Genomic DNA, 19,019 nt, shown 5'->3' with positions numbered 1-19,019 from the left:
GGTCTTTCAAGTTGAAATTTTCAAAGTAGAAGCACGAGAGACTAAATTAGCTGTATATATTTTGGCGGCATAAAATTCAAAATGGCGGCAATTTTTCAAAATAGCGGGTATCCATGCTACAAGGTGCAATTTTCGGACTTTTTAGGTTGATATTTAAGGGGTAGAAGCACAAGACCTTCTAAATTTGCTGTATAGATTTTTCGGCGATCCAATATAAAATTTCAAAATGGCGGCAATTTTTTCAAAACAGCAGTGAATAGAAAGTTGTTGCAAGTTGTGACGATGACACTCATAAAATGTAAATCATATTTTAACATTTTTACCCCAAAGAGATTGAATTATTTAAAAAAAACAATTAAACCCGAAAAAAACCAATAAAACCCGAAAATACCCGAAAAAACCCACATGGACCCAGGTGGGTTGGGTTTTTTCAAAAATACCCGGGTTTTTTCAAACCCTGGGTGACGGACATTGCAGGCGCTTTGCCTAAATCTGAAAGGCAAAACCTATTGCATGCTGGCAACTTTAAAAGGTCTCAAGAGACGCAATGAGGCGTACTCAGGCGGATATGGACTTATTAGACAAAAACTATTTCCACTTGATATATTGTTACTTCTACAAATTTGGTACGAACTCACTCCAACATCTATACATAGCATTTCACTTCCTTTGTGAGTCTCCTATCCTTTATTTGTGTAAGGAGACATGTACAGTGGGAAGGAGATTCATGGTCATAACAGAACGATGCGCTGAGTTGACAGCGCCGGTTCAGCTAGTAGATATTAAATTCTTGTACATTTTTTAATTAGTCAGTTCATGATTATTAAAAATTCAGTACTCCTATTCTAGTCAGTGGTTTTTCGATTGCACGAAAAAGCCATTTGTAACTGCGAAAGGATGGAGAACAGCGGGTTGCTTTTATAAGCAAGAAATTTCAACAAACATAATCAAACTTTACTCTGATATATAAAGCAGTGTCCATCATATACAACACATACATAATATTCCAGTTACAAACGAACCTGATATTTTCTCCTTCGGTTTATATATTCTTAGGGTTTTTGAGGTAAGAATAAGTAAAAAGAAAGAAAGAAAAAAGGCAACGAGCTATTAGCACTAGCAATTACTGATCTGTTGTGGTTTTCAAATATACACTTAATGTAGCATTAGAAATATTGCTGAGAATCTTTTTATTGCTAAATGCATTGAGATTTGACATCCCATCAAGTGTCGCTTATTCATTCCATCTTGTTTTGAACTCATTCCAACATCAAATAAGTCGATTTAAGTTACTAGGAAATTTAAATTTACTTAGTCTGGTAGGAAACTCATACTTAGCTATAGTTCACGACACTTAAAAAAAAGTTCGTGTATATAAACACGTAATGTGTGTTAAAAATATTTGTTCTTAGTCTTCCGTGTCTAATATTTCTTGTACTTCCCCACTAGTCTACTGGGAAGCGTGCACGCCTTTGTTGCATGGGATTCCAGGTTCATTTCCCGTTGGAAAGGTTGAAATTTGAACGAATTACGGAGGTTCGGATTCTACCTTAAACCGTTGGTCCACGTCTCATATAGCCACGCTGCTGAGAAGGAACTCTAAATTTCAATCAACCAAACAAATTGTTTCTTCCATAAGGTAGATTAAGAGGTTTCATTGTAGGTAGCATTGTTGGCTGGCTTAAACCAAAACAAGGAAAATGTCCGTAAAAGTGTAAGTGTTCATAAAATATTGATGAATACACATTTGTGGGTTATCACGTTTCACTCCCGTATACTATTCGTATTATATTCAGACCTAAATTCCCCATTCATTACTCAAAGAGATTATACCACAAAAGCCAGGGTTGGACTCACCTGAAAAAAAAACAAAAAAAAAAAAAAAAAAAAACCTGGGTTTTTGAGCTTTTTAGTATATTATTGGTACAGCTAAGGTGATCATGTTGAAAGTGATTGTTATCAGATTTTGGACTTTCCTTGTGCGAATTAGATGCTTTTACGTCAAAGTGTACAACAACATTCAACATAAGACCTTTATAAAGTTCTGAATGCACTGAATGAATAATAATAATAAACTTAGCTTAAGCTAATTATAGAACAAATTAATGTATGGATTATGCTTATATCCTATTTGGAGTAAAATATGCAGTTTTACATTTTAGAAAATAATTTCCGTGAATAATGTGTTCGCCAACTCGGCGATGCCGAGGGACGTTATCCCTCATACGTTTTCGGGTTTAAGGCCATAGGTGCTGGTACTACCCGTAAATATTTAAATACATCAGTAAAACTATTAGTATTATTTCTTACCTTTGATGGTAATACAGGTATTCTGCAGTAAAATTTGGTTTTCCAACAACAGTTTAATTCAATCATTTGTTGCTACTCTTCAAATAAGCATTCTGTAGAATCAACACCAGCAATAACGTAAAAATTCTTTGTCAAATTTAAGAAACTTAATGCTCGGAGTTTTGAAGACTGCGTAATGCATACTATTTCAAATGCTGAATTCAAATTTCCATGCTAGTGGAAGTTTCGATGTGCAATAAAGAAAGCTAAATTTTCGGGAAAAATCCGTCGTGAAAGAAGTGCTCGGGAAATTCCCGCAATTGAACGCACAAAGCATTGGAAATGAGTACTTCAACAATAAAAGTATTTATTTTACGCTCATTCATTTAAGACATTTTGAAATATTTATTTTATAAAATATGAATTATATCTGTTTTAAATTAATATATTTGGTATTCATATTTGGCGAACGTCATTGAGGCTCCTGGGATGACTCGACCTACGTTTGTTCGTTTGCCTGCCATTACCACACACACTACAGGGTACAACTTTCGGACTTTTAAGGGTAGAAGCACGAGGGTTTCTAAATTTGGTGTATAGGTTTTCTCAGCGATCCAATGTAAAATTTCAAAATGGCGGCCATCTTAAAACAGCAGTGAATAGAAAATTGTTGCAAGTTGTGTCAATGACAATCTTGAAATATAAGTCATATTTTACACTTTTTCCCCAAAGAGATTGAAATATTTCGAAAAAAAAAAAAACAATTAAACCCCAAAATACTCGAAAAAGCCCATATGGGCCCGGGTGGGTTTAGTTTTTTCAAAAATACCCGGGTTTTTTCAAACCCCGACCAAAGGAACTTCTTTTTACAATTTTATGAATATAATTTTTTTTGTAGTTTATTATTATTATGCAATTTTAATCAAAGAAAAATTCTAAATATTGTTTCGTTTTAATAATGTTTACTATTGATAAAATACATCGACATGCCGTACCTTTTTGCTTGGGGGGGGGGTCATACAAATCCCATGGCATTTATTGAAATCAGAAGTATCTTTGGTATTTATTTATGCATAAATGGGTCATAGCCGAGGTGGACTCAAATAATTTGTATCTTTATTCACTTTTCTTACTGATATGCAAATTAAGTCGTCGTATTTCATTAACTTGGACTAAATTAGTTCTTCTGTTCTCATCAATATTTTGAAATTGACCATATGTAATTCTGTATAATGGTTTCACTTGTGCAACTGTTTATCTTTTCGGTCTTCTGAAATGACTCTTGACAATTATATTAACAAGCACGTAAAGATCAGTACAACGTATTTTTACCAGGAGTCCTTCGTGAGTGAGTCGGCAGATGTATTGCATTTGTAGCCAATTGGTCCCTGTTTTGAGTTCAAGTGGAATACAATTTCTCTCGGATGTAATCCGAGAAGCGGTTTGGATTCCGCTTTAAGCTTATGTGATCCCTTCCAGCATAAACCGGTTGTTGCATAATAACAGCAAAGCGAAACAAACTACAATACATAGAGCAAATTATTTAAACTGGTTTAAACAAACAAACAAAAAAAAAAAGTTTAAACCAAAAAGAAGTTTTCTTTTGTTTGTTTTTTCAGTAAAAACTATGGTTTTTGCCAACCCTGGTAGGTAGACAACTATTCTTTGTTTTCGGGAAGCGAAGATAACTTACTTAAGTATCTGCAATCAATTTTTATTATTTATTACTACAAGAGTACATGTTTTATTCATATTATTTTTCAACATAGTCACCCTGCTTTTCAATGCACATGCTCCATCGGTCCACAACCTTTCCGATCCTCTCTGCCAAAAAGTTTTTTGTTTTCTCAGCAAGCCACGAATTCATCGTTTCCTTCACCTGTTGATCGGAGTTGAATCGACGGCCTCTGAGAGCATCTTGAAGTGAACCAAACATTGTAATCCGACGGAGCGAGATCGAGAATGTATGCAGGATACTCACACCTTTAAACGCAGGGTCTGAAGAGTGAGTGATGTGGACGGCGTATGTGGACACGCTTGTCATGCATCACAATAACGCCGTCCGGCAATCGATCTCTGCGTTTATTACAAATTGCAGAATTCAAATTGCTTACCAGCATATCACTGCACCTTTTACTGTTTATTGCTGACTCCTTTTGTATGTAATGTTCCAGGATTGGCCCTTGTAAATCCCAAAATACTGTGAGCATCATTTTCCCTGTAGAAGATTGACTTTTGAGTTTCTTCTTCATTCTGTACTCTAACATTTGGTCTGTGGTTCAAAGTGATGAATCCACGTTTCAGCTCCAGTAATGATTCACCTGAGAAACGCTGTACTTTTGTTAGCATAATGGTCCAGTAGATGCTGACAGATTCTCACACCGTTTTGCTTGTACTCTTCGAGTTTTTTCGGAATCAATCTCGCACAGACTGTGTGAAAGTTGAGCCTGTTATCCATGATGTACGCAGAACCATGACTAATCTGCATATTGGTTGCCTCTTCATCAACAGTCACTCGCCTGTTACTTAGAATCAAGGTACGGTCTCGTTCAATATTGTCATCAGTTTTTGCTGTAGCTGTTTGCCCTGTTCTTTCGTTATCTTCCAGGCTCGATCGGCCACTTTTAATCTTGTTCAATCCACTGGTAAATACTTTGCTTCTCTGGGCGCACAAAAAGTGGCTCTGTGATCTTTACTTCGCAGCAACGCAAAGCGGACTGATATGATAACACTGCAACCTATCACAGGCGAAGGCAACGGTAATACCTAGTGTGTGTGATCTGTGATTTGGTGGGTACACAATGCTGTAGAGCCAACCCGAAAAAAAAAAAAAATGTCCGTTACTGATTGACTTACTCTCGTATATATAATTATTTAATAATTAGCTAGTGGCCAACTAATCCGTCCTGATCATTAACTAGTGGCCAAAAGCTCAACATCAATGTAAGCCCTATCTATGCAGGTGGATTCAATAGGTATTTTGTGGAAAATATGCTCCCAGATCAGTTGAATGGGATAACACCTATCCTACAATTTTGTGATTTGGAGAGAAATACAGTTTTAAGTAGGAAAGATCTAAGTAACGTTAGTATTTTAGTTTGTAAGAGTAGATATAGAACATTATTGCATATTCCACAATGCATTTAGTCCAATGAGTAACACTAGGTGACATTAGCATACACTTCATCCACAAAACTCATGTTTCATGGAGGAGTAGGATTGGCCTTTCTTCCACCAAGCCCTTCAATCAAGATTTAAAATTATTTCATTTATTATATTTGTCTATCTTTCTTCATATATATTTCGTAGCAATTAAGAAAAATTGTAGTAAAAATTTTATTATGTTTCTATGTTCTGCACTGTGGTAGAAAAACCTTGTGTTGATCTTAGTCCAGAAATCAAGATTTTAGTTCGAAAGCATCTTATGAAGGCTCTTGTTAGTGTTAAAATTTCAGTGGTACTTATTCGACTTTTTTCTTTCTTCCTTTAAATATATTTAAGTATATTCAGTATAATGTTAAACTGAAATCGCTTTCATTTGCTTTAATACAATTTTACCATTACAGGTTAGTGCACTAGAAATGGATTTTGTGACAGGAGCATACTTAAAGGTTAGTATTTGAGTTTCGAACTTAAAATTTAAAAGTGCATTCACTGTGAAAATGTACGATACTGTTTTGATTTTTTTTGTTTATTTATTTATTTATTTATTTATTTATTTATTTGTTTACGTATTTTTAATTATATTTATATTTAAAGTTTCAGTAATTCTATAGCGTCATTGAAATTGTTTAATACACAATCAACTTGATTTCGGAACATTCACAGGTGAAATAATAACGTATGATAGTTTGTTTCAAAAAGCGTATCATTTGCAGTAGATTAAGTATTCTATGAAGCCCTCAAATGTTTCTCTCTCTCTCTTTCTTTCTTTCTCTTTTGTGTGTACTAAAAGACTGATGCTAAATTATTGGACGACATAGTCTTAATTTGACTTTTAAATTAATAGTAGTAATTTTATTGGAATTTCTGTTATCCGTCTTAATTGTGTGTGTAGGCTACAGAAGAGTAATACACGTTATCTTACGTTAGAAGGAGGAGGATGGAACCGAATACTCTCGTTAGTTTGTGTGTGCTTCATTTTTCTTAATTTCGAAATCGTGTCGAAAATTTTTATCAACCACTCCTTTGAATTGTATGCATTATATAAATTCTTTGGTATTGCAGAGATATTAAATATATATTTTTTTTAAAATAGGACATTTTTTTAAACTTACGTCTAATTCTTTCTTTATTAGAATTTACACGGACAGAGGTCACTGTTCTACAAGAAAATCTTTATAATTCGCAAGTTATTGCGTATGGTACTGGCTGGTACATCTATCGAAAGCTTTGTTAATTTCAATAGCACTAATTTAGAAATAAATTCTGTGGAAGTTTCTGTAAAACAACCAGAAACGTAAACTTTACATATATTATACGTGAAAAAATATTGGTTACGGTTCTTATTTTAGAATGTTCAACATGAATTCATGATGCTATGTACTATAGAACAAAAGTTACGTTGCCAACTGATATAATAGGAATTCCATATGTCTGCCATCATCTTGGTAATATGGGTTCAGTATTAAACAAATAATATCCCAAAGAGTATTATCACAGAACACTAAGAAAGGTACATTATATACACTTTTTATCAGATAGGAAATAGAAAAAGTAGAAAGAAGAAGAAAAAAAGAAATCAAGGGTTGAAAAGTAACTGTGAACATCGTATTAGAATGTAGAATTACGTGACATTATTGTTAGGTTGAAAGTATACGTATTGATGGATAAAGATAAAACTATTGGGTTGATCGATAAAAGTGCTTGAGAAAAAGGGATACGGATGGTTTTATTATATGTAGTTGTGCAAAGTAATGGAAAAGGAGTTTAAAATACAGATTACTGAGAATATTTCGTGAAGAATAAAAACTAACAAAAATAATGAGATAGGTATAAAGTAGAATTTATGAAGTTTTGGGTATTAGGTGCAAAATCATGGTTTCGAATAAGCCAGGAGTGGATCTTGGATGGCTACGTAAAATTGAATTTTAGTTAGAAAATCATGGATGAGGTCTTTCTCTAGAGGTCTGCAGTAGATGCTATTCGAGGTTATCGTTGAGCTTAGGACCAGTAGTCTGAATAATGAATGAATGAATGCTTTTGTAGAGCCCGTATATGCGAGCTGGATGAGGATAGTGGAGTCAATGTAGTGCCGAGATTACACTGTGTTCGATAGATGTGATGTTATGATGTACTTGGAGGATATTCTGATAGTGAAATTAAATTTATTTGGATATAAAGGATATGTATATAATAATAATTCCTATACTGCGAACAGTCCAGCAACCTGTTCGATCCAAGTATAATCCTGCGCATTTTCACTCATTGAGCTTTCAATAGAGAAGCTCAATAAGGAATTATGCGGGACCACATGTTTCAGTGAAATGAAATGAATTTTAGTTTAATGTTCCACATTTTTATAGTTTCATGTCCGTGCTCTGTAGGTTAAAGGAGACGGATGCTTAATGAAAATGGATGATCATGATAATATTATAATTAGCATTGTTTTCGTTAGAGCGATTGTAATTTAAAAAACTTTCGATTGATGAATCTTCACTTATATCAGACTTTTTATTTCAAAGTTCCATTATAAAAGAAATTCGGACTCGATAATATAGTAATACAGATTTGTCTTAATCTATAATAACAGATAATGCGAAGCTGCTTTTTGCAAACGATTCGGCGTCTCAGAAGTATCATGACTATCTGCAACAGAGTACCAAAACCGGAAGTAGTTCAAACTTCTATTACAGCGATTTCAATACAGATTTACATAGAGCAAAAACCGTAAGAGATATCGAGAAGCACTTTCTTGCAGTCGATTCAGAGTCCCAAGATAGGTTCCATCTCGGTTAAACCTCTATTCAAACGCGGAAGTTGTGGAAATCTGCGGTTTCAACGTTGGTGTCTATAGAACAAGAACGGTAATAAATAGCGAGTTTTTTTTTCTTTCTTTCTTTCTTCAGTCGATCCAGCATCTCAAGAGAACATATTTTAAACACCCGGAACAGTATACCGACCGAAAGTAGTTGAAATTTACTAGTACTTCTGGTTTCAGCACATAGAGAAAAAGATGGTAACAGATCAAAAAACTGTTTTCTGACAAACATTCAGCGTCGAGGATGAGTTTTGTCTCTATATTTATTTGTCTGTACAACCGGAAGTGGTGAACATATTTTTTTTTTCGACTGGAACACTGATTGTTTCGCAGATAAACCGAAAATAGATAGTGGCAAACAGTTATATATATATGTATAGGTAGATAGATAGCACCACAAGAATATATTTCACCTCTTACTTTATTTCTCTATTGCAATCGAAAATGATAAGACATCAAATAGCATTTCCGGTTTTAATATTAATGTTTATAGATCAGAAGGAGTCAGATATAACGGGTAACAGCTTTTTGATATAGATTCAGCGTCCGAGAAACAGGTTCTAATCTTTAATCTTATTCCTCTGTCCAAGTAGTTATAGATGTACTACTTCAAGTTTGAGTATTAATTCCATAATTTCGAGGTCTATCGTAGTTTCACACTGTGAAGCGAAACAACTTCGTCTTGGCCGACTATTTTGCCTTTGTTCTGTTGTATCTCCAATCTGAATATCTCTCATTTTGGGGAAAAGTTACAACTTTGGTAAGAAGGAAGATTACTACAGGCATCGGGTTTATCTGTTAGGCAGAATTTGATACTGAAACAAAAAAAAAATAATATATTAACACTTACCATAAATCAGGACACGCACAGAAGGTCATTCTCTTCCACATAGTTCTGAAGTATTGTTTCTTCAATTCCATTCGTATACCCAGTTTTTTGAAACGATCAGTCGGTTACATTTTGTCAGTCCGCCTGTAGTTCCGCCGAAGAAAATGTAGTTCCCTAGAGGCACGATTTTTTATTTATATATTTATTTTTAAATTTTAGACAAGTGTACGTAATAATCATTAGTGCGTATTAAACAAACGCTTTAAGCATTTCATTCAATGTTCCTTGCCAGACAACAGTTACCATACTGTTTCAGCTAGAATTTATGGAACAACGCTGTATACTTTAATAAAGATGCATTTGAGGGCTTAGAAACATATTTAGTTGTTCTTAATTAATATTAGGTACATAGTATTCGTGGATTTTTAAAAATGAATTCATCTAGAATATGTTTTAGTCTACAAATATATATATGTACAGTATATTATATATATATGTACACATAATTATCAAAATAATGGACACACTTGAACAAAACAAAATGCAACTTATTTATACAGCGTTGAGTCACCTTTATTCGTAGCGGAATTGAATCATAGATTTTTATTTCCAGTGGAAAAATGGACCACTCTTCTTGCAAGGCAGGACTCAAGTCCGTGTACGGTAATAGACGAGGAAATTTCGTCGATCTTACTGCTGCAAAACTAATCATAGGTGTTGAATACTGCATTGTTCATGAATGTGTTTTCAAACAGTCTTAATAGATCTGGCTGTGTATTGTCGCATTACCGTCTTGAAAGACTGCGTCATTATGGAAACAATGCAGCTGGGCACTTAAAATGCGTACATAATCACTGGAAGTAATTCGTCCTTCGGTAGTAACAATTGGGGCAAAGGAACGATGATCCATAGCAGCACATGTTTAATTGTAGGAACTAGGCAGTCTACTATTCACAATTTATAACCTCAGCCTGTCGTTTGAAATAAGGGGTAAGATCGGGCCATATTACTCTGCTGGAATCACCAGTTAACCATGTTGTGGTTCCCAGCGCCATATTTTTCGCGCTACGGCTTTGGCAACGGTAATCAGAGATCTTGAAATCGCAACCCAACTACGGATGTTTGAAAGTACGTAGCTCTCTTCGAACTATCAGTGTAGAAATACATCGTTCCAGATGTTGATTTAAGTTACTCAGTCAGTTGTGGCGCGTAAGTTAGAGGATTTTTCGAGACATCTTATTAAATATTCGTTAATTCGTCTCATCCAAACCTTTTATTTGTAATTCTCGTTTCTTATGATGGCTTCCTTCGAGTTTTTTATGCCCCATCAGATTGGGACCTTGCTCCAATTAAGTGTGTACCCTCAATTAGCTCTCTATGAAAGTCGGAGGGATCATCCATTTTGGACGCCGACGTCTGCTTCATTGGACTCAGAAATGTGTACGACACCGCATCGCGTACTATTCATTATCAGCAAACACATACTGACACAAGTAGGATGTGACATTCTCAAGGATTGGGGCAGTACATGAATTAGGTTGTTGAGTGGGTGATAAATTGAGGCTCAAATGGACGCAGAGGTCCAAAGGCGCTATAATTCCAAGTAAGAGAATGGCACCCTCTGTTCTCCCTCCCCCTACAAGTTTGATTATATGATTTATATGATAACAGTAACAAACAAGAAATTTATTAAATCACTAAATTTAGCAACAATAACTAAATTCACTATATATACTGCTTGAGATACCCGTACTTACCCTATACGTAGTTAGCATGTCATCATCATCCAAATTCACCTCCGACGACGAACTGGAGGGGATGAGGATACGATATAACTGACAATTATAGAAAGAATAATAAAAGATTTTAAAAAAGTGAGTGACGCACAGTGTGGCGAAAGCACTGAATTCTTGACAAAAAGTAGGAATGCGCAATATGAAGCAGAAAGTTGTAAGGAAACCAATTAGTTCGGTAATGCTACAGTAATATATTCAATATGTAGAATAAAGATTTGGGCATAAAATATATTTACAAGAAAAAGAAAATCCATGGACTGAAATATTTATGGCATTTCGACATTATTTCATCAAAAATATAGTTTTACATTACAAAAGGGAATATTCCTTATATTCGCGCCTAAATTATATTACAAATTATGTGATTGGCATAAACACGCGCGTGGGTAATATGCCTTGATTTGGCAATTTACTATTGGCTTACATTCGCGTGAACGGAAAAAGTGTAATTATACAGTTCACAACTGAAGAATAATAAAATTATAAAAAAAATTCTTGCGTCTCAAAATTATTTCAAAGTTGTGGAGGATTCGTTATGACAGTGACGATGCAAGGACGCTTCAATACATAAAATTTATCTCATCACAAGTTCTGTATATGAATAGATTGTAACATATATTAAACATATTATGATTTACCTGATGACTGTTCAGGTTGTTTCATATCTTTCATCGTGCAATACGTGGGTTCATTTCAGGGCTTTGGAACACTGTGAGCTGGAGTGAGCGGATGCTCATTACAGTTGATTCCAATCTCATTTCTGTGCACCCATTAAAAAAAAAAATAATAAAATAATAATAAAATAAAATGAAAAAAAAAATCAACACCATTTTTAACATGGTGCTACCATATAGTCCGTAGATTGTTTAGCAAATATTTGTACTGTAGTTTTAAAATGTCGCCATCATTAAACAAATAAGGCTGACCAGAGTTTATTTCTGCGGGTGAATACCCGAGAAGTACGACTAAATGTTGGGAATAAGATGGGGCCTGGAGGCGAAGCCCCTAACGAAGTCTGGGAGCAAAATTCCTAGAATTGACTTAAATTCAGCTTTGTTATTTCGTGCATGGGAATCACACGTCTAATAACCTAACACTTGCTCTCACATTCGTCCCAGCAGCATTCAAAAGCAACACTACATGCAGAATACGTTTTTCCTAAAACATTTTCATGCGCTGTATTTCCCAGTGGTGCATATATGTGCAGGTTTTTTCTTTGTATACACTAAGAACAGTGTTTCCATTACGGCATATTAAAAAATCACAGACATACTATGCCATGTTTTCTACTAAACTGCCATTCTATCGTTTGACCATATGCTTTCATTACCACAACATTTTCCAAAAATGATATTATGTAGCACTAATTCACATCACATCAACATTCTAAATATACAAAACGATACATACATGTGGGTCGTGTCACCATGTATACCAGCCGCTGAATATCTATACGCGCTGTAGTGATAAACGCATTCAAAGTGAACTTCCTATCTTCTGTCATTAATCAGCGCTTCTCCGTCTTCTGCGGATAACTAAGATTAGGCGTGCCATTAGGTCATTGTAAGCTGCTACCAGTCCCTTTCCTGCACACTATCTTACGTGTACACTATTAAGGTCTCATTATATCAAATTATTTCGCATCAATCTTTTACTTCACTTTTCGGGTGTTTACTAAGAATTGCATGGTTTGGCCCCACTGTGCGACGGTGAAATCAGGAAAAAGAAATGTGTATTGTGGAAGCCGAGTATAAGTTTAGAAACCAAAAGAGAATTTACATTTTTTGTTGCTGAATACAGCTAGTAAATTAAAATTAAATGAAAGGACAAAGACTATGAAATTTGACTATTACTAAACACAAGGATATCCCTATATCCTTGATGTTTTCAAATATGTGAACTCACACCCACTAGGTCGAAACATTTAAGTGTTTTTTTTTTTCATTCCTGTTTTCCCCCCCTCCACTTCAACTGTTATTATTTCCCATCCTGATCACTGCAATGCATAAATGTTGCGTAGGTATTTTCATTATTTTGATAACTATATGTACATAGTATGCAGTACACTGAGAATAAAGTTGTTTGATGTGGGCATACAGCATAAAAAACAAAATAAAAGGCACTTAATGTGTTTGAGTACAAAACCCACTGAAGGTACTCAATAGAGAAACTTAGCTTTCAAGTCTCGAACTATAGTATTTTTCTTTCTTCTTTGTTCGTCGTTGGTGATTCGTTCAGGGCTTGAAAGCTAAGCGTCCGTGGAAGCTTTGGAAACTGTGATTACTGTTAGTATTTTTTGTTGTAATAAATTGTAAGTACCTTCATTTTGATGACGTATATTCGGAATTAGTATCATATCGTATTACGTTGTGCAATTTAGTAGCAGTGCGGCGCTGTGTATACTTGATACTGTGCGAGAAACCAGTATCGAAGATTTGTTGTGTGTTGAGTGCATCTTCCTGTTGATATGCCAAAGATGTGGAGCAGGTATTTCGAGACTTTGATAAGAGAAAGAAATAAAGATAAGACTTTGGTGTAGATGAAGCAGGAAAGTGCTTTAAATCCACGGCTAAAACTGTCAACGGTGTCAGTTCATATATTTGATTTGTAGGGCGAAAATTCATTAGTGAGTGATATACAATATTTATTCGTGTTGCTAGCAGTCTAGTTATCCAGCAGTGCATTTTGTTACATCTATTTTATATGTAGCAGAGTATTAATGTATTTATGTTTTCAGTTGTGTTTTTCTAATCAAATTGAATGTTTTATTTGGTATTAGTTTAATTTTGTATCAGGTTGTATAAAGCTATTGAGCCTTCGGAAGTCAAAGTTGAGAATATATTTACTGCGATTTGAAATAATATGAAACCATATGTGTATCATTTTGTTCGATGACCTGCCTTCTTCCCGGCAACACCGTAATCCTGTCGCTTTAGAACTTCTGTGGTTTCTGGCTTAACACCATTCAGGGAGTTCTGCAGAGATCAAAACGATGACAGTCTGTCGGTGCCAGGTCCGAAATATAAGATGGATGCATTAACATTCCACCCAGGTTTTGTCAGTTTCTGATGGATCGTTAAAGATGTATGCGGTCCCGCTGTGTCAGCGTGGTATACGACACCTTCTATGTTAATCAGTTCCGACCATTTCTTTTGAATTGCTAGGTAATTGTTGACAGCACGAGTCCATCGTTCTGCTCAGCGGGAGCAGCTCATGATGCACGGTGCTTTCCAGACCAATCAAACATACATCATTCTCTTCCTTGGCATCAGTATGGGCTATACATCAGACTGTTGAGCTTCTCGCTTCGACCACAATCTTGTTTGCGCGTTAGTGTCGATTTGGGACACTAACGCCATTTCGTGCTCAAAAGGCTCAATACTTTTTTGACTACCTGAAACAGTATAATTACATATTAATATTGCCAAATTATTAATTTATGTTGTATGAGTTGTTTCTTGATCTATCTTTCTGTGTGTTTTGTAGTATTTAGCTGTGGTTTGGTAGATATTTGCATAATCGATATTTTTTATAAGTTTTTTTTTTTTTTAAATCAAATAATACATTGTTATTACTTAATGGAAAATGGTTTGATTTTATTTATAGACTTGTATTTTAGTAGAGACTTTTGTTGAGTGTTTTATGTTAATTAGTAGTTTTACTTAGAACCGTAAATGTGTCAATTGTTTTGTCGTTTACTTTTTGTGTGATGTTTTAGGATATTGTTGAAATGTAATGAAATAGCAAGTTTTTAATTTCAGTGAAGTTTTATTGATTCTTTTTAAATGTTGAGTCCTCGTAGTTTACAGTAAAAACCCGTCTTATCGCTGTATTCGGAAACATGCTTTATACCCGCGTTATAACGTTACTGCGATGTAATGACACTTTTATGGTAGTTCATAGAAATTTTCACAATTTTATTAACTCAGCATTACTACAGTATGCTGTAATGAATTGCAAATCAACGTGCTGTATTTACATTCTAACATTTCATCGAAAAATAACTGTTTAGTTCGATGAACTTGATGAAAGCATGGGGGCGCGGTGGCTCAGTGGTAGAGCGTTCACCTCTGGTGCTTGGGGTCCCTGGTTCGATCCCAGCTCGCGCCATGTGGACTTTGTGGTGGACAAACACCGTGCTCGTGGGTTTTCTCGGGGTTCTCCCGTTTCCTCCCACTTTCTTCATTCCACCATTTCACTCATCTCTCATCATCACTGCCTCCTTTAGCCCAACCGGCATAACCGTGGGTCGTTTACACAGGGAATTGCATTTTCCCTCCGTTCTTTATATGGACACTAGCTGCAAACCATACTGTCATCCGAGCAATGTGAAAATGTAAAAACAAAATCAAACTACTTATTTCTGAGATTAATATTGATTGCACACTTCATGCACAGTTCCAATTTGCAAAAACAATCGATAAGACGATCAAAAACAATCAACAATCAATCTTAAGTAGAAATTACTGAAAAAGACCGAAAATGACTATTTAAAACTTCAGGTGTCAACCTGCGCTTGGAGCGATACAATTGTCAATATTATAACGCATTTCCTTCTAAGTGCTTCCGTAGCCAGCTGGTTTAGTAATGCTGATTGAAATTTCTGAAGCGAAGGGCGACGGTTCGAGCTTCCGTGCGGAGACTTCGTTTTTATTTCTTCCGTTTTATATATATATATATATATATATATATATATATATATATATATATATATGGTCTAGGAATTAATTCGTGCGGGTGGACAAGAGATGGCGCAACGAACGGAGCGTCCCACAGTTCCGTGTATCCACACATGTGTCGCAAACCCCTGTCATCGCGCATCGTTCGTAGTATAGGGCAGTGGAGTAAAGCGTCAACAACACCAGTTTGTAGTTAAGTGAACATGGCGCAATTTGTGCCTGATAAAGTGTTTTTGCGGGGTGTCCTGCTGCATTACTTTAACATGCAGAAAAGTGCGACTGAAAGTCATCGTATTTTGGTGGAAGTGTATGGTGACCATGCTCTAGCTGAGCGAACGTGTCAGAAGTGGTTTGCACGGTTTAGAAGTGGTGATTTCGGCTTGGCAGACCAAGAGCGAGCTGGACAGCCAAAAAAAATTCAAGACGAAGAATTGACAGCATTGCTCGAGCAGGATTCGTGTCAAACGCAGGAACAACTTGCAGCAGCATTAGGCGTTGATCAAACAACAGTCTCCAAACGCTTGAAAGCCATGGGAATGATTCAAAAGATGTCACATTGGGTTCCACATGAATTGAAAGACAGAGACGTTGAAAGACGAAAAACCATTTGCGAATTGCTGCTTCAACGACAGAGCAGAAAGGGGTTTCTGCATCGAATTATTACGGGTGATGAGAAGTGGATCCATTACGAGAACCCTAAACGAAAAAAGGCCTGGGTGAAACCAGGTGAACCAGGTCCATCACAACCAAAACGAGATATTCACTGTGCAAAGGTTATGCTGTGCATATGGTGGGATATGAAAGGTGTGGTGTACTATGAGCTGCTGCAACCGGGTGAAACTATGAATGGAGAACGTTATCGACGACAATTAATGCGTTTGAAGCAAGCTCTGGCCATTACACGACCAGAATGGGAGAACAGACATGATAAACTTATTGTTCAACATGATAACGCTCGCCCACATGTCGCAAGACCGGTCAAAACCTATTTAGAAAATGTCGGATGGGAAGTTTTACCCCACCCGCCGTATTCACCAGACGTTGCTCCTTCGGACTACTACTTGTTCGATTGCATGAACGATTTGATTGGACAGCGGTTTACTTCTTCAGAAGATATCGAAACATGGGTCTCTGACTGGATCGCTTCCAAGGATGAGGACTTCTTTCGCCACGGAATCCGTACATTGCCTGACAGATGGGCGAAAGTGGTGGCTAGCGATGGACAATATTTTTCTTAAGGTATTTATGTATTTTGTGTTTGTACTACAGCTTCAATGTGTGCGTACCAACCGCACGAATTAATTCCTAGACCAAATATATATATGGGAACATTGTTATAAATTTCTACTTTGAAGTGCTTGGAAAAACAATCAGACGAACTGTCACTTTTCAAATGTCTTACATTTACTAGCCCGCTATTTTCAGAATTTATGTATCAAAACGTTAACACAGGCGTCAAAAATGTAAATTATTCATGTTCCTGATATATCACCTACAGCCAAACAACTGCAATTCATTCATTAGTCATGGCTCATCGTGGTTAGAATGTTCCCGAGCAGCTTACTGCTCTTGTTGAATGCGGTGGTATGAGTGTGAGACAAGCTAGCGAACGTCTTAGTGTTCCTGTTCTACAGCATATACTTGGTGGAAGAAATACTCAGAAACAGGTAACGTGTCTAGAAAACCTGGCACTGACCTTCAAAGGGTTTCAACCCCACAACAAGATCGGGCCCTAGTTGATGTAAGCCGTCGCAATCCTTTCATGTCATCCCGGCAGTTAGTGATAGCGTCTCGTTTTCCTGGCTCCTTCCTCACCGCTCGGCGACGCCTTAAAGATGCAGGGCTTCACGCATATCGAGCCTCATGTAAGGAGCAATTGACGGATAGTCATAAAGTTGATTGACTAGCATTTGCTAAGGCAAATATTGGTCGTAACTGGGATCATGTAATCTTCACAGACGAAAAGATATTCTCTTCAGCAAATGATGGTCCTCGACTTGTGTATAGACCCCAGGAAAACGTTACGATCCACAGTACATGCACAGAACGCATCGAATGGGGCATGTTACTATTAACTGCTGGGGATGGCTGTGTAAGGATACAGTTGGTGAATTACACCGTATATAAGGCCGATTGAACAGCCAGAAGTATCTGGATATTGTGCAGTATGGCTTGCTCCCCGCTGCGAGAAATTTATTTGAAGACGGCATTGTAGAAGTTCAAGATCACAGCTCAATACATGATTCCCATCTAGTTCAAGCCTGGTTTCAAGAGGATCTGACTTGAACCCAATGGAAAATCTATGGGCGGAAGTTACAAGAACTCTACACGAAAATTGGCCTGATCCCCCACCAAGGACAGCTGACGCACTTTGGGAGCTAATTTCTGACGCGTGGGAAGAAATAGCACAGGGACATCAATATGTCGCTAGCTTGGTTAACTCATTACCAAGAAGATTAAGATGCGTCATCGAAGCTAAGGGCGATTATACGAGATATTAACACCTGAATAAAAATTTGTCTTCATACCCAGGTGACCGTCGAGCTCTTTCAAGAGCTCACTAAGTTTTCCATTTTTTTCTTTAATATTGCTTTCATTGGGACGTTTGCGTTTCGTCGGAATGTGCAATATATATTTATTTCTGCTCCTTTGTTTATCCTACACAGATAGTCCAGTGGTTAGCACGTGTGCCTTTGGTGTACGGGGTACCGGGTTCTATTCCCGCTGGGAGAAGCTTGTGTTTTTACCTATCTGTGATAATTCTGTGTTCGTGCCCCTGTTGTTAAAGAGGTACTGCGAAAACTGGAAAACAATTACAAATAAAAAAAAATCAGTTACTAGGGAACGTTCGGTAAGTCAGTTTTGTTTTAATATCTAATGCCTAGCGCGTTCGTTGTTGGGTCTTAATAGTCGCGGGTTCAATTCCCGTTAAGGGTCCATTAAAATTTTACTTGAACTAGAATTTATTTGCATGAATCACCCGTCTTCTTTAGCCTAAAGTACTTAAACGTTGAGAAAAGTATATGGTAAAAATGAAATAAATAATAAGACAGTAATAATGCTATGAATCTGTATCTATCTACATAGGATATAAATGAAAAAGACGTCGTCTATCAGAACAAAAAATGGCTTAACCGTTTGAAATGATTTTTATTAGTTAACACTTTCACCTACCTCTGACTCATGGACGTCCGAAGGGAGCAGGGTGGGCCGCCCTCTGACTCACGAAATGTATACAAACAGAAATACCAAACATAATATATAGCAACCATGAAGATAGACCCTCCTAGAACATTTTAGGGTGCCATGCGCGGACTGGCTTGTTGTCACGCCATTTTTATTAAGGTGTGTATCCTAATAGAGGAGAGGAGTTAAAATTTATGCCAAAAATAGAATATCTCACATTTGTGAGATGAAACTTGACCCCATGCCGTTAACGTCGCCAA

The 19,019-nt window shown here is 36.4% G+C and overlaps 1 protein-coding gene across 1 annotated transcript in view; it reads left to right on the top strand.

Annotated features, from left to right (window-relative positions):
- The window catches only part of LOC145668316 (uncharacterized), a 135,235-nt gene that overhangs the window by 21,255 nt on the left and 94,961 nt on the right, over positions 1-19,019 (top strand). The window contains exon 3 of the mRNA XM_081736043.1: positions 5,856-5,900. Coding sequence (XP_081592169.1) covers positions 5,856-5,900 — 45 coding nt within the window. The remainder of the gene's footprint in view (positions 1-5,855; positions 5,901-19,019) is intronic.

The sequence above is a fragment of the Thermobia domestica genome, chromosome 13, assembly GCF_964235325.1.
Source record: "Thermobia domestica chromosome 13, izTheDome1.hap1.1, whole genome shotgun sequence".
Lineage (NCBI taxonomy): Eukaryota > Metazoa > Arthropoda > Insecta > Zygentoma > Lepismatidae > Thermobia > Thermobia domestica.
The sequence above is the reverse complement of the archived record's forward strand: the minus strand, read 5'-3'. Positions and strand labels throughout refer to the sequence as shown.